General features: G+C 38.1%; 1 protein-coding gene across 1 annotated transcript in view; it reads left to right on the forward strand.

Annotated features, from left to right (window-relative positions):
* LOC125236088 overlaps window positions 1-17451 on the forward strand; it is a 102186-nt gene that overhangs the window by 24276 nt on the left and 60459 nt on the right. The window contains 6 exon segments of the mRNA XM_048142783.1: window positions 292-418; window positions 5249-5354; window positions 5895-6003; window positions 6935-7026; window positions 8251-8380; window positions 8879-9447. Coding sequence (XP_047998740.1) covers window positions 292-418; window positions 5249-5354; window positions 5895-6003; window positions 6935-7026; window positions 8251-8380; window positions 8879-9447 — 1133 coding nt within the window.

Raw genomic sequence — 17451 nt, forward strand, 5'->3', positions numbered from 1 at the left:
TTTTTCAATGAAAAAAGTATCGCTTTGAAATGAACCTCCTCATAGGGAGAAGAAATGTTCCCTTTCCGAAAAAATTATGTAAATAATAAATTATTGTAACAACAACAACACACTTCAACAACACACACAACAACAACAACACACTTCAACAACACACACAACAACAACAACAACACACAACAACAACACACAACAACAACACACTTCAACAACACACACATAACAACAACAACAGTATTTACTAGAGATTTGCCACTGACTGCGCCAATTAACTGATATTCTTCTTTCCAGTGGGTCGATCGGAACATCCGTCCTTAGCGAACGGCGGCGCGCTGCAAGTGACCCTAGTGAGCATGCAGGCCGACCTGTTCCCTTACCACAGAGCTTCCAACGACAGGAGACACTGGAGAGGTTACCGGTAAGAAATAATATACTGCTTCTACAAAATACTACTACTACTGGCCTTGGGGAGCTTATATCAGACGATATAATCGAGAAACATCGCCTAGGCAATGGTCCCACTGCGAGCTAGGTAAGCTATGAGCTATGGGCTATAAAAACGAACAAAAGTTAATCACTCCCGTGTAAATAAAAGAGACACGGCGATGTTTATAGTTACTCGCCCAAGTAACATTTTAGTGCTATAATTTTGGTTTTCGACGCCAAAAGCTACTATAGATGTCGTATAAAGGTTTTCGGCGTGACCGCTTGTCGTATAAAAGCCTCCAGTAACACCTTTTAGCTCTATAAGCTTATACCGCTAAAAGGTGTTATTAGGAAGTGATGTAAACGTTTATATCACCATTTTATAGAGCCGCTATAGGCCTGGTCTATAACAGGATCAAATATGACTACTATAGATCTATATTATTGTATAATAGTGTTAGGAATCACTGCTATGCAATCAATTTGCGCTATTAAGGTTCCCGACAAGCCGCTATAGTTGTTGCGTTATACAGCTAAAAGGTGTTATTAGGAAGTGATGTAAACGTTTATATCACCATTTTATAGAGCCGCTATAGGCCTGGTCTATAACAGGATCAAATATGACTACTATAGAACAATATTATTATATAATGGTGTTAGAAATCACTGTTATGCAATCAATTTGCGCTATTAAGGTTCCCGACAAGCCGCTATAGTTGTTGCGTTATACAGCTAAAAGGTGTTATTAGGAAGTGATGTAAACGTTTATATCACCATTTTATAGAGCCGCTATAGGCCTGGTCTATAACAGGATCAAATATGACTACTATATAACAATATTATTATATAATGGTGTTAGAAATCACTGTTATGCAATCAATTTGCGCTATTAAGGTTCCCGACAAGCCGCTATAGTTGTTGCGTTATACAGCTAAAAGGTGTTATTAGGAAGTGATGTAAACGTTTATATCACCATTTTATAGAGCCGCTATAGGCCTGGTCTATAACAGGATCAAATATGACTACTATAGAACAATATTATTATATAATGGTGTTAGAAATCACTGTTATGCAATCAATTTACGCTATTAAGGTTCCCGACAAGCTGCTATAGTTGTTGTGTTATACAGCTAAAAGGTGTTATTAGGAAGTGATGTAAACGTTTATATCACCATTTTATAGAGCCGCTATAGGCCTGGTCTATAACAGGATCAAATAACCTACTAAAGAACAATATTATTGTATAATAGTGTTAAGAATCACTGTTATGCTATCAATTTGCGCTATTAAGGTTCCCAACAAGCCGCTTATAGTATTTTTAGTAGTCGTATTTTAACAGAAATTAAAACCTAACTATACCACTATTTTGGGATATAGTGGCTTTGGAAAACACTGCTACAGTATTTAACACTGTAGTAGTGATATGAATACCATTATAGAGCTATTTTGCTGTATAATGAAGTTTTCAGGATACGTTTATATAGCTTTGAAAAGCGTTAATAGTCGTTTTCTAATGCCTTTTATATCTCATCGCCGTATACGTCACAATTACTCTTTTATATCACAGAACTGTGGAATAATGGTTTCGGTATCTCTTTTAAAACACAATAGCGTTATAGCTGAGTTTACTATATGTTTTATAAAAAAAACTGTTTAGAAGATCTTTCTATAGTAAAACATTGAAAACAAGTATTGTTTTCTATATAAAGAACTTATAAGTTAAACTGGATCACAGTTAAAGTCTCATGCAACCCTAATTGAATCCACAATGGCGGGCTTATGGCAGTGAATGCGTATGATAAGTGACATAGTCGAACTATAAAAGCGTATGTTTTACTTCTTGGATCCATAGTAGAAACTATGGTGCCAATAATTTCATTGTATTAAATTATATTTATTTATTTTATTCAAAACAGGTATAAATCGAGGGCGCACTTAAAATACTCCATTAAACTAATATTCTTTTAACGGTAAAATTTCCATCGCGTACCTTTTTGCAGTAATGATGGAATTATACGAAATCCAAATTATTTTGATTGACACTAAACTTCACAAGTTCACACGCCTAAGGTCAGTGCGGGCAAGACCGGCATAGTTTATTTGAAATAAAGTTTGAGTGGATAAAACTCTATAATTAATGTAGTCTGGCGTAATGCGCATGGTCCTATGAGATAGCAAATATTATATTTTACAAAGCTTTTATAATATTTTGGTGAAATAAGGTACTTTTAAGTCATAAAAATCACATTTTATAAGGCTCGGCGGGTTGACCGTCCTCCCGCGATGAGTACAGAAAGACCGTCTAGTGCTTGTTGTCGCGTAATTTCATATGAGACTAGGTTCCAAAATCATGATCATTGTTATTTTACGTAATAACAGGGCAGAATGTGCTAGATAATTAATAAAATAATGTTAAAATTTTGAACATATAAGCATTTTTCTATTTATAGGCAAGACCGGCATAAGTCCCGTAGATGGGGTTCATAACCTTTTCTTTTCAGGTCCAGATATTGCATAATACTGTTTTTACAACGAACACCTGCGATACAATTTAGTCACGATATTACAGACTCATATAAATCCAACTACTTATCTGTTTTTGAAACTTTTTTATTAAGAAAAGGTAATAGGATATTAAGATGTCGTGAATTGGTTTGGTAACATTTCTTAGCAATGCTTGGTTTTTCTATAGTTACTACCAGAGTTACCACCTACCTGAGCTACCACCCCCGAAAACCTATTGACGACACCCATGACGACTTTTTGTCAAAGTGACAGCCAGCAATGTCAATTAACGGTCGGGTAGCCGTAAAATAGTCGGTCAAAAGTGTCAAAACCGTTTTAAAGGGTACCCATACGGTCCCTGTTGGGTAATGCTGATTATAAAAATAATAACCAACTTGAAACCCTACTCTCTTTTGAAATATTTGTCGCCGCATGTTGCACAATCTAAATATACTTAAACAAAAATAATAAAAAACGGTTAGAGCTTACGATAATTCTACCAACTTAAATATGATGATGAATAATGCAGTGTAGGCTTACTTCTGTTCACCTCTTATCATTCTTCACAACCATGTCACATATATTTTATTTTTACTTAATACTTTCGAATGATTTTAGTAACACCATACGAATCATTATCAAAACTGTATTTCGAAGTTAAAATCAAAAACGGTACAACTATCATAAGCCAAAAACGTACCTATATATTGATATTGTTTAGACTCGACTTATTTCCAATAAAGCCTAAAAAAGGTTGGCAACTCCTTGTTTATCATATGCCGGTCTTGCCTTTCTCTTTTATGCCGGACTTTCTGACTAGGCACAATTTCTAAGTTACATATTTCAGAACATAAAACTAGAAATTGAGCGCGTTTTGAGTAGAATAATAGTACTAGTCAGAAATAACGGTTATTAAATGACTGCGTTACATACATGATATACAAATATTCCGACTGCTTCTATTTTATTTTATTTTTTTGCGGAACCATGTTGAACTTGATGTTCGAGTTCGAAACGAGAAACAAGTTTATTGTTAACTAGTGTTCGTCCTAGGGATATGTATTGAAGACCAATGGATTAAGGATGAAAAACTGCTATACCTCCAGAGGTGTGAGAGGCGTAGATATATAAACAAAAAAGTTATAGTCAATAGACGGTCTTTCCGGGTAGACGGTCTTCCCCACACTGACCTTACAAGTGGCCCTAAATGAATAATTTTTGGTGCGAGCTTTTTTTAACCCCCGACGCAAAAACGACGGGGTGTTATAAGTTTCACGTGTCTGTCTGTCTGTCTGTCTGTCTGTCTGTGTGTGTGATTGGATGAACCGATTTAGATTTAGTATTTTTTTGTCTGAAAGTTGAGTTAGTCGAGAGTGTTCTTAGCCATGTTTCATGAAAATCGGTCCACAATGTCGGGGTTTTTTTACAAAATTGTAATTTTGTGTTTATTTCCATAGGCAACTAACAGTCATGGAGACAATTCTAAAAACCTCATATACAAATAGATGACGTAGTTTTATCACAGAGTTCCGAAGGCCAGATCCTGTCTGGATTTTCAGATCAGCTCCAAGTCATCATAACATTGCGCAGCGTTAGTGTCGCGTCAATCACGTGCTAGCCTACAGATTGATATTTATATATTTTTTATAGCCCGGTTATGTATCCCACTGGTGGGCAAAGGCCTCTCCCGTGATTTCCACAGCTCCCATTGGTGTGCTGTTTCTGGCTAATTCATCATGCAGGTGTCAAAGTCGTCCCACCATCTCCGTCTGGGCCTGCCACGTCCGCGCTTAATTCGAGGCATCCATTTGGTGGCTATGCTGGCCCACCTATCCGGGTGCATGCGGCAAACGTGGCCTGCCCAGTCCCACTTTAGTCTGACGGTCTTCTCCCCCATATCAGCTATTCGTGTTTTGGAGCGCAGGTAGTGTTTCGAATGCGATCCATCCTAGTAACACCTAAAATACTGTGCTCCATTGCTCGTTGGCAAATCTTCAATTTGGACTTCTGACCCTCGGTGAATGACCATGTTTGGACACCGTAGGTGAGGACAGGCAGTTTCTGTTGAGTTTGCGCTTCAGTGACATTGGAAGGTCGCCTTCATTTAGCTCTTTCATGGACCATTTGCTCTTCCATGAATTTTGAACTCGGCGCTCAACTTCCTTGTCTTGCCGATCGTTGAGAGAGACTAACTGGCCCAAGTAGATATACTCATTAACATACTTATATTGTATAGTCTGCCCGTCTATCTTTACCCCAAGTTTCGTGCTATATTGATAATTAATTTTGATAACTCCTGATTTATGAAATGTTCCAGGGAAGCCGCCACGCCTCACACCCAGTGGTTATCGCAAGCCTTATCCTCCTTTTGTGGGTCACTGTTGGACCTATTGGACCCTAGACCATTAACGCCTAGTAATAAGGTACGTTTTAGTTTCTCCTAGGCTCCTAGCCATCATTCTACCGTTTGTCATGAAGTAGGTTTTCGTATCCATTTCAAATTATGTACCTCTAAATACCTTAACGAACACCATGTAAACGTTTTTATAAATCGTTGTTATCGACGTATCCGATATCGGATGTCGGACCGATATCCCATACAGTGATCAGGCGCCATCTTTATCAAGTTGAGATATTAACATTGATACAATTTTAAGCCCGTGTTGCCTTTCAGACAAGTACAATTAATAACAAAAAACACAGTAAAGAACAGTACAAAGGCGAAACTTATCCCTTTCAGGGATTTCTTCCAGTTAACCTTTGAGTGAATGAGATGATAAAAAGAGATGATTAGAGTCTGGGTCATATTTTAATATAATAAGATAAAAATTAGGTAAAGAAATTTTGCCTGAGTGGCGACCAAATCCCCGATCACTGCTCACCTCGTGTCGACTACTATTTGAGCAGTCTGTATAATTCAGTAGGTTTTAATACCATTGTAATAGAGTTGAGAATGATTACAGCCCAGTCAACCGGAGAAGAAAACCGAAGAGCCAGTGTCCAACGGCATCAGCCACAAGCCGGCACAAACTAGTGCTTCCGCCGCTCCGTCCGCCAACGCTACCTCACAAGGTAACATTTTAAAGTGTCCCGCCGTACAAAATTATAAATAAAGTTAGTACAGTTGAGTTCATAAATATGTGTACATTTTTTTACCTTGTAGCAACGAGTTAAGGTGAAGTAATGTACATATATTTATGAACTCGACTGTATCCTGCTGAACCCAACAACATATTTAAAAATATTTTAAGCGGGTTACTCACGTATTAAGTCGATATATCGTTCGACATGTTTCGGTCCAATTTCGAGGACCTTTCTCAAGACTAGCGACCCCGCCTTATATTTTTTATAGTTAAGTTTTATAGTTTTCAGTACAGATGGTGTTTTTTTTACGCACTAGTGCGAGAAATGGTTCATTATATGCCAGGTCGAAACTTCGGAGTGCCGTCTGCACTGGAAAACGTCGTACGATACACGTGCGAAAAGGAAATTTTCCTTCCTTACGCACCTTTTTTTTCACCACCAGTTCCTTCTTTACGCACTTGTATCGTAATGTACTATTTCAGTAGATTACATATTGTTTTATTCCCGCAATAGTTTGCAAAGTGAGCGCATATCCTGTCAGTGTATAAACTTCAAAGGGCCATATGTAATGAAAAACGTCATATGCAACTATCAATGAAAGCTGAAGACCCGGGTTCGATTCCCGGCTCGCCCACCATTGGGCTTTGTCGTTTTTTCTTTCGTGTATGATATCCATTTCAATTTATAATTTATCAAAAAACATTCAATAAAATAATTTGATTTGTTCCCTAGCTTTGACAACTTTAGCATCTTTAAAAATATTTAGGCGGGGTCGCTACTCTTGAGTAAGATCCTCGAAAATTGGATCGAAACATGTCGAACGCTATATCGACTTAATATGTTAGTAACCCGATTAAAATATTTTTAAATATTTATAGTTAAAAATTTTGCATCGTTTGAAATTGGTATCTTGTTTCAGCTTCTCCCACGAGGACGAAGATTCTCCAGCAGCTCGGCAAGCTGATGACCACGTGCCTCGTACTTAGGATAGACGATTTTACTGTTTACAAGGTAATATAATAGTACAGTCAAGTGTAATAACCACAAAATTAAAATTTAAAAAAAATCCCCGACCGCGACAAAGTGGACCGATTTTCATGAAACATGGCTAAGAACACTCCCGACTAACTCAGCTTTCAAACAAAAAAAAACTAAATCGAAATTGGTTTGTCCGTTCGGGAGCTACGATGCCACAGACAGACACACATACAGACAGACAGACACGTCAAACTTATAACACCCCGTCGTTTTTGCGTCGGGGGTTAAAAATATGGGTGTACAAGGCTAAAGTACGCTCAACGGCTTTCACGAGATTCTCATCATGGGGGATGGTGATGTCAACGAGCACTGCCCGGCGTTGCGGTCGATCTATTATCACAATGTCAGGCTTATTGGCTACAATAGTCCTGTCAGTGATAATAGATCGATCCCAATATTATTATTATCAAGGTATACACCCTGTTTTTATTGAATTCTTTTAACTTTAAGGGAAGGTTCTTTAGATCAAATCAAATACAATTAATTTCTCTAAGAAACTAGCGTCTCAACTCTTACGGTTATCGAGTTATTAAAAAAATAATTACTGAACACGTGTGTACCACTTCCTTTACCACTTCCTAGTGTTATTTGTTTTGACATGTGCCGTAAATCACTTGACACTAACTTGAATATTATTTTTAAGGGTCTCTCACACTAATTAATTTATTATGTATGAAAACGATGAAAAAAATGCTATTTCAGTCTCAGTACAAGACGTACCAAGTACTAACACTGTCTAAACAAGCATGACAAATAAGAACGTTTCCAGAAAAATAAGGAATAGCTTTTCCCACTACATCTGTACGAGCAAGCGTAAACGCTGGTAGCATAGCGGTAAGTGCGTGCGACTTTCGTTCCGGAGGTCGCGGGTTCGAACCCCGGCTCGCACCAATGAGTTTTTCGGAACTTATGTGTGAAATGTCATTTGATATTTGCCAGTCGCTTTTCGGTGAAGGAAAACATCGTGAGGAAACCGGACTAATTCCAATAAGTTAGTTACCCTTCGGGTTGGAAGGTCAGATGGCAGTCGCTTTCGTAAAACTAGTGCCTACGCCAAATCGGGGGATTAGTTGTCAAAAGCGGTCCCCAGGTTCCCATGAGCCGTGGAGCCAATGATGATCTGTACGAGCAAGCGTTATTAAAACTAGCAGTGTTCAATCTGTTTAACTTCATATATGTTTTATAATCCTTTATCAGATGTCCACAAAATCTCGAGAGGCGCCTCGGCCGCTCGTGTGCGCCGAGAAGTCTACGATGCCGGGCGACGCCGGGCTGTTGCACGCGGAACTCACGCACTTCTACTACCCCGGAGATGTCAACTTCCCTGGTAAGTATTTCGATAATAGGTCAATGAGGGCAGCTACCAGAACTCGTGGTGTCACGTGAAAACGGTCTTAGAAATTTAAGATTGTGTAGATTTAAGATTATATTTGAAGAACAGTTACGAAAAGTAGTTGCGCTCAGTCGGAACGGCCCCAACTTAAGACCAGCGGAAGGATCCCTTGACGTAAATTTGAGTCACGACATAAACTATGTTAGTGTTATTAGTTATTAAGTTTAAATTAACCGTATCTAACTAAAGGGATGAGGGTAGGTGAAGAATATCAGTAACATCTGTCTAAAAGTTTTTTATTTTTTATAATTATTTGTTTAATTTATTTTGGAATTTAAGCATTAAATTCTTAATGCAAAATTAATAACTGCCACCCTCCAGCAAATTCTCAAATTTCCGTAGACAATTATTTATTTATTCACTGGACCTAAGTTAACTAACCTCCAAATCACACTATGGCACTCACTGGGATAATTAAGGAGTCCATCGCAGAGCTGACACAAACTTTTAACGCCAAGATGGCAGAGCTGCAAGAAGATTTGGACAAGGCAGAGTCTAGTGGATCATCAACGGCAGCGGTGGTGTCTGACTTCACAGCGTTTAGGTCATTTATTTTGACGGCACTCGAGACTCTACAGAAGCAGGTGCAGCTTGTTGCCCAGCAAGTCGATGACATGGAGATGCGATCCCGCAGGAAAATATTGGTGGTCCATGGCATCAAGGGATGTGATTCCAGCTCAGATACTGAAGACACTGCCGCACTTGTAATTGAAAAGTTCAAGTCTATCAGAAGTAATGTGTCAGTAACAGACTTCAAGCACTGTCGTCGTCTGGGTAAGCCTCGTGGGGCCAGACCTCAACCCATCCTTGTCAAGTTTCATGACGTTGCTGTGCGAGATGACCTGTGGTTTGGGAAGACAGCATTAAAAGGCACCGGTGTTACATTAGGTGAATTCCTTACAAAGCCCCGCTACGATATATTTGTAGCTGCCCGGGAACGTTTTGGTGTCCGAAGCTGCTGGACCCGGAATGGTGATGTATTCGTTCTCGACGCGAACAAAGTGAGGCACCATGTAACCAGTATTCTGCAGCTACAGTCGATTACACCAGCATCGAAAACAGACGCCGCTTCAACTACACCTGCAGACGGAGACACACAGCCTGCGCAAAAGGCGTCAAAACTTCGCCCAAGGAAAAATAAGTAGTTGTAATTCGATAAATATTGTTGGTTCAGTTTCTTGAAACACCTTTTTAACTTAATTCTACATTTCACATCATTTTATGTCGGTCGGTTGGTTGTAACTTCTTAATTTAGTTGCGTTATATACATAGTTAATCATACCCTCTTTACTTTTTATGATTTAGTTTCAAATGTTTAAATCCAAACTTGTTTATTACGTTATTTTTTTTTTTTTTTTTTTTTTTTTTTTTTTTTTTTTTTTTTTTGGGAATGGCAGCCTCGAGGGCCTTTGCCAAAGTCAGTTGAGGCGTTTTTAGTTATTCGGGTATTAACAGGAATGCCAACAGCAAGTTATAAATAAGAAATACGGAATTATGAAGAACTATTATCTCCTGTTTTGTTATTAGGATATATATATATATATATATATATATGTATAATTATAATTTAATGTTATTATGACTGATAAAATGACATAAAATGGAAATGAACGGTGTAAAGACTAATCGAAGTAAAGATGTGATATTCGTCGGGCGAGGTATAAATGGAGGGAGCAAATCGTACAAAGAAGAGGTTAATTTGTTACATTCAAAAAATATGTGATCTAGATTACCCTCATCCAATCCACATTCACACACCGACGTATCCTTAATACGACGTTTACATAATAATACCGGGTAACACGCATGACCCAAACGTAACCTGCAAATAGTAGAAGTAACTTTCTTATTAGCATTACGATATCGAAAAAACCAGGGTTTTACGGGGATTCTTTCTTGAATTTCGGGGTAATGTGATTTTATGGATTGGCTAGATCGAGACCACTCAACAAGCCATGCATCATTAAGACTATCTTTAGCTATCGAGAGTAAATCATGTGTATAAGACCTAAATGATGAAAGACATCCATTGATTATTGCATCCTTAGCGCTCCGATCGACCATTTCATTTCCTGGAATTCCAGCGTGACTAGGTATCCAAACTAATACAACCATGATACCTTTATGAAAAAGCGACAACAAGAGGCGTTTTATCTCTAAAATAACCGGGAATTTCATTTTAGATCTAAACTGATTGGCTAAAATAGCCTGCAAAGTGCTTTTAGAGTCAGTGAATATGACACATTTATTTAAATTATGAGATTCTATATATTTAAGAGATTCCAAGATAGCTACTGCTTCACCTGTGAAGATAGACGAGTAAGTAGGTAATTTAAAATTCAGGATAACATTAAACCTAGGAATCCACACAGCAGATCCTACATAACCATGAACCGACAATCGGGAAGCATCTGTGTAAATGGTGACCCAGTTGGGCCAATACTCAGCGATAGCTTTATTTAACTGTGAGAGTGGAGCCGTCGTATTTTTATCAATTCCAATGTCAAGTAATATAATGGGTTTAAATATGATTGCATTATAAGGGGTTTCAAAGATTGGATTACGAATACACTGAAAAACGGGACAAGGGAGGTGAGTAAATTTGAGATAACTTTTTATTAAACAAGGAGGATCTTTGTGAGACCAGAACTTAGATGATTTAATTAACTCAGAAAGAACATGCAGTTTTGAAAGGAGAGGATGAGCAGACGATTGCATTATTTTAAAGAGGAATCTATCTGAGAGGTACTGTCTTCTTAAATGAAGAGGTGGATCAACACATTCAACTTGAAGGGCTATAATAGGAGAAGATTGCATTGCACCAATAACAATACGAAGGCTTTTGGATTGAATTTTGTCCAAAGAGTTTAATGCAACTTTATTACAAGGTTCAAGGAGAAAAGACCCGTAATCAAGATTACTACGCACTAGCGCATTATAAACTAATTTTTGACAGTAAGGATGTGAACCCCACCAGACACCAGAAAGGGAGCGTATAATGTTAATACTCTTCTCACACTTTTTAACTGTATAATTAATATGATGGATTCCAGTAAGCTTTGTATCAAAAATTAAACCTAGAAATTTAACTTTATCTGACTGAGGAATTGGAATTCCGTTACAAGCGATTGTAAAATCTGGAATACGTAACTTACGGGTAAAAGGAACAACTGTACTCTTAGTAATAGAGAGGGATAACCCATGATCTTCTAGCCAAATATGTAGATAACTTAAAGCTGAATTAAGTAAAGGAACCACATCTAGGATATTGGGAGCTGAAGCATACAAACATATATCATCCGCATACTGTAACACATTACAAAACGAATTAACTGAGAGTTCTAAATCATAAGTATAAATACTGTACAACAGTGGACTTAAGACCGAACCCTGGGGAAGTCCCTTCCATACTAACCTAGGAGAAAGACATATATTTTTTGAACTAACAAGAATGGATCTACATAAAAGATAATTTATTGTAAAATTTACAAGCCTTTCTGGAAAGTGTAAATCATGTAGCTTTTGCCTAAGACGAGGGAGAAGTACATTATCATAGGCAGATGCTACATCCAAAAAGACCCCCACCACGGAATGGCATTCGGAAAATGCAATTCGAATGTCAGTTGAAAATATGGCAAGACTATCCAACGTGCCGAGACCTTTGCGGAAACCAAACTGACTTTTAGGCAACAATCCTCTGCTCTCCGCCAACCATTCCAATCGGTTTTTTATAAGATGCTCAAGAATTTTAGCCAACGTTGATGAAAGAGCAATAGGACGATACCCAGATGGATCGTTGCTTAACTTTCCTGGCTTAAGTATAGGAACTATAATCTGAGTCTTCCAATCATCTGGAGGAATGCCTGATAAGAATATTTTATTAAGAATTTCCAAAAAGAACTGTTTTGAATCTGGACTGGCATGCAAGATGAAGGAATAAGGAATTCCATCCACACCAGGAGAGGAGTCCTTAAGATGACTAATGGCCGTCAAAAATTCTTCATAAGAAAAAGGTTCATCAAATTGATTATTTGAAGTGGACTGTAGAGAAGGGAGAACAGGTGAAACTTCTTCCAGAATAGGAACCGAGGGAGGAGCAAGCTTATCTGCAAATGGTTCGACCCACTCCGAAGGATCGTTTGATTGCACTTTTGATTCGGATGCAAAAGCACCGCGAAATCGGTTCAACTTTCTCCATACTGAGGAAGACGAAGTAGACGGAGAAAGACTTTCACAGAACGATTGCCATCCTTTTTGTTTTTTAACTAAGAGAAATTTAGAACAATCATCAGCAATCTTTAAGTAATTATCGTAGTTCTCCCTAGAAAAATTTAATGTTAGTAATTGCTCTGCACTTTTCCGTTTTCCTACAGCTTCAGAACATTCCGAGTCCCACCACGGAGGATAAGGAGTTTTCCTAGGACACTGTCTCTTTTGTGGAATAGAGCCATTAGCTGCTAAGATAATCGCATTCTTAAATTTGTTGTATCTAGCAGCAGCGTCCTCGTTACCATGATCATAAATTCGAGCAATTTCATTATCCAACAATAAACTGTACATAGGCCAGTCAGCCTTTGCTGTTTGGTATTTAAATCTAGGAGAGAAAGAAATAGAAGGCACAGGATCAGGGAAAGATAACAGGACAGGAAAATGGTCACTTCCAAAAGAATATGGAAGAACACGCCACGAGAGTCTAGATGAAAGTGAAGAAGAAGAAACAGAAATATCCACAGCGCTACTAGGATTCTGTGAAAAAGACACACGTCTTGTAGGGGAGCCATCATTAAGAACACATAAATTCAGAGAGTCAAATAGATGTAGAAAATGATGAGAAACAGAGTCACAATGATGAGAACCCCAAGACGTATGGTGAACATTAAAGTCACCAAGTATTACTAAAGGGGAAGGAACTGATGATAAGATATGCAAAAGTTCAGGAATCATAGCAGGGTGTGGATCAGGAATATAAACTGAGAGAAATGAAATGTTATTCACCCTCACAGCCACCACATTCAAGTAGTTACTATGAGAGGGAATAAGAAGTTGAGAAAATTTTACGGACCGTGCAACTAAGATAGCTGCACCACCATGCCCATCATTCCTGTCATCACGAAGACATGCGAAGCCCGGAACTCTAAAAATAGAACCAGGCTTCAACCATGTCTCCTGAACAGCAAAAAGAAATGGGTTAAATTTATTAACAAGATAAGCTATATCAGATTTTTTATTACGGATGCTGCGACAGTTCCATTGAACTATCGTGGTTAGAGCCATTATCTGAGAAAAATAGAGATATGAGATTAAATAACTTTTGACGCATGATGTTCGGTTCAACAGAGTTCGAATTGTTAACGACAATATCAACGAGAGAAAATACGAATTTAATTAAATTATCGTTTTTATTAACATGTTCATTGTTTAATGCACATCCATTAGGTTGCGAAGATACAGGTTCCCTAACAATGTAGTCATGGGCCCTCCTGTCGAAACCAGGGCTGGGCACAGATGGAGGTTTACGCGGCAAAAAAACAGTTTTGCGGTAAGATTGAGATATATTTTGATTGGAAGACGCACCAGGAACAGAAGTCGAATGTTGAGATACAGAAATACCATCAGACTGAACAACAGGGGAAGGAGAAAGAGAAACATCAGCAAATGATTTTCGTACATTTGGGTAACGGGCAGCAGCTTCCAGATAGGGCAAATTTTCCTGAGACATGGCTAATTTTATGTTACGTTGTCTATGATGCTCTGGGCAAATTTGATTTGTAGCACAGTGGTCCCCTGAACAAAATAGGCAAGTAAAGGTAGATTTATTACACGTTGCTCCTTCATGGTCTCCTGCGCATTTAAAACAACGAGATTTTGAACGGCACTGGACCTGAACATGTCCAAAACGACAGCAATTATTGCATTGGATTGTAGGATACAAATAGCACTCAACTGGAAGGCTATTATAAAAACAGTATACATGTGGCGGCAATGAACGGCCAGAAAATGTTACCACCGCAGACTGAGTAGGAATCCACTGAGGGACATTATTTTCACCAATGACCTTCCTACTCAATCGGCGAGCCTTAATTACTCGCCCAAAACCAGTAGGCACTTGAATGTTATTCACTACCTCCTCCATTGTCCAATCTGTTGCCAAATTCCGAATAATACCCATCCTCGTAAGATAGAATGACGGTATAATAGCCGAATAATTTGCTCTCGCTAACGCCGGATGCAACAAGCAATCGTTTGCATGCTGAGCAGAATCGAATTCAACCGAGAATCGATTACGGCCAATTCGCTTGACTCCATCCTTCACTACCCCGGAAATATTATTTTTAAATAAAAAATGTCCGAAGTTAATCGCTTTTAAAACAACGCCTGAGGCAGGGTCATTAACATTTTTTTGAATATGCAAAACAAATGGAGCAATATCAGTATCCGAGAATTTACTTCTTACAGTTTCAAAATCTGGGTGCGTGTATGTGGACTGGATAGAATCAGACGGTTGATTCATAGGGGCCTTTTTGATATTAGAATTTTCGACATTTAAAGTTATGTCAGCCCCACGTTTCAAAGAACGCGTTACACCACCATTATAAACGCCTGCATTATTTACTCCACCGCTTAAAGATACCGGCGAAGTATCCATGGCATCAACATCAAAAATGCCCCCGCCAGGGTCCGGCGGGTCGTTACTCATTTTTGAAAACTATAAAAACTTACCCTATATACAGGATCTAATAAATATATTATGATAACTAGATAGAATTAATGAAAAACTAAATAAATTATACAACAAAACAGGTCTGAAACAAAATAAAACAATTAATTAATTTAAATTTCCCGGACTTGCTACCAACAAAACCAAGATCATTTATTACGTTACGTTATTGAAACCAACTTGAACTGACATTTGAACTATCAATGTCATCTCAAACTGTCAATGTCATGTCATTGTTGCGTTTCGTTTCTGCAAATATTTTATGTTGTCTGTTTTTGCAAATGTTTTTTCACTGTTTCACACTGCTGGCGGGTAGTGTATGACCACCTTTAGTTTATTTTATTTTATTATATTAGTAAATTTATATTTATTATATATTATATTATATATATTATGTCACTGCACGGCCATAGTTTTAATAGCGATTTGAGTGATCACTACGCTTCCTTTTCATCTAATGATGAAAGTGAAGATAGTTTCTATAGCTTGCCTCCTTCTCTCCACGACTTGTTAGATGCACAATTTTATGATTTATGCAAAAATTTCAATGTTGTTCACATTAATGCCCAAAGCATTCCTGCTCATTTCAGTGATTTCCTATCATCCTTCGATGTGCAAAATATTCATGCAATATTAGTTTCTGAATCCTGGTTTAAGCCATGCCTACCTTCTGTTTCCTATTCTTTACCTGGTTTTACTTTGGTTCGAAATGATCGCTCGGGGAGGATTGGCGGAGGAGTTGCAATTTATCTTCGCTCATATATTCCTTTTTCAATTATTAGCATTTCGCCGCAGTCTTCCTCGTCAGATTGTGCTGAGTATCTTTTCTTAGACGTTACGCTTTCTCATTCCAAACTTCTCCTTGGAGTATTTTACTCTCCTTCCCTTACTATTAATTATTTTTCATCTTTAGAAAAACTTCTTGAGGATTTTTTACCATCTTTTCAACACCATATCATAATGGGGGACTTCAATACTTGTTTACTCAAAAATGACCATCGTTCTAAATCCCTTAAAGCACTAGCTGACTCCTGTAATTTGAATATCCTTCCTTCGAAATCAACCCATCACTTTCCAAATTGCTCCCCTTCACTTCTTGATCTCGCTCTGGTTTCTTCCGTCTCACATGTAGCTAAATTTGGTCAGTTGTCTGCGGACGCTTTCTCATATCACGATCTTCTTTACCTTTCCTACAGAATCCGTCCACCTAAAGTTAAATCTAAAATCCTGTTGCAGCGTAGTTTTGGTCGGATGGATGTTGAGAAGTTGCGGGCTGATGCTGTGAGGGTTGATTGGGATAGTGTTCACAATGCTAGTACAGTTAATGATAAAATCTCCATATTTAACTCGCTTCTCATTCAACTGTATGATAAGCACGCTCCCATTCGCTCAATCAAGGTCAAGCATCTACCTGCTCCTTGGCTGACCCAAGAAATCAAATCGCTCTTAGGTAAAAAGAATTTGGCTAAGTCGAGATACAAGGCGGATCCATCTGATGCAAATAAAACCAAGTATCATTCGTTGCGAAATCGATGCAGTACTGTCTGCAGAGATGCTCAGAGGCGTTATATCCATAAATCTGTGGAAGATGGTAATCCTGCTAAAGTTTGGAAATTTTTAAAGTCTCTGGGAGTCGGTAAATCTTCTCAAAATGTATGTAAATCTGATGTTAATCTTGATAACTTAAATCAACATTTTTCCACTTCTTCAATCTTTAGTGGTCCTGCTAAGACTAGGACTCTCGAGTATCTTTCATCACTTCCGACTCCAGACTCTTCTCCTTTTTCTCTTACTCAATTTTCCAGTAGTGATGTTGCGAAAACTTTATCAGCTATAGGCTCTAACGCCGTGGGTGTCGATAGCATTAGCCGTAATATGATTCTTCCACTTCTTGATGTTCTTGCTCCTGTCATTACCTGTATTTTGAATTTTTCAATTTCCAATTCCGTTTTCCCTTCACTTTGGAAAGATGCTGAAGTCATTCCCTTACCTAAAAAATCAAAGCCTTCCACTTTCACAGATTATCGACCTATCTCTATACTTCCTTTTCTTTCCAAAGTCCTTGAACGTTTAATTTTTCAACAACTTCTTTCCTATCTTAATTACAATAATCTTCTGAATCCATATCAATCTGGCTTTAGGTCGGGACATAGTACGGCTACTGCTCTCGTCAATATTACAGATGATATACGATCCGGTATGAATGATCGTAAGTTAACAGTGTTAACGTTGCTAGACTTTAGTAACGCGTTTAACACTGTTGATTTCGACATTATGCTGGCGATAC

The sequence above is a fragment of the Leguminivora glycinivorella genome, chromosome 18 (assembly GCF_023078275.1).
Source record: "Leguminivora glycinivorella isolate SPB_JAAS2020 chromosome 18, LegGlyc_1.1, whole genome shotgun sequence".
Lineage (NCBI taxonomy): Eukaryota > Metazoa > Arthropoda > Insecta > Lepidoptera > Tortricidae > Leguminivora > Leguminivora glycinivorella.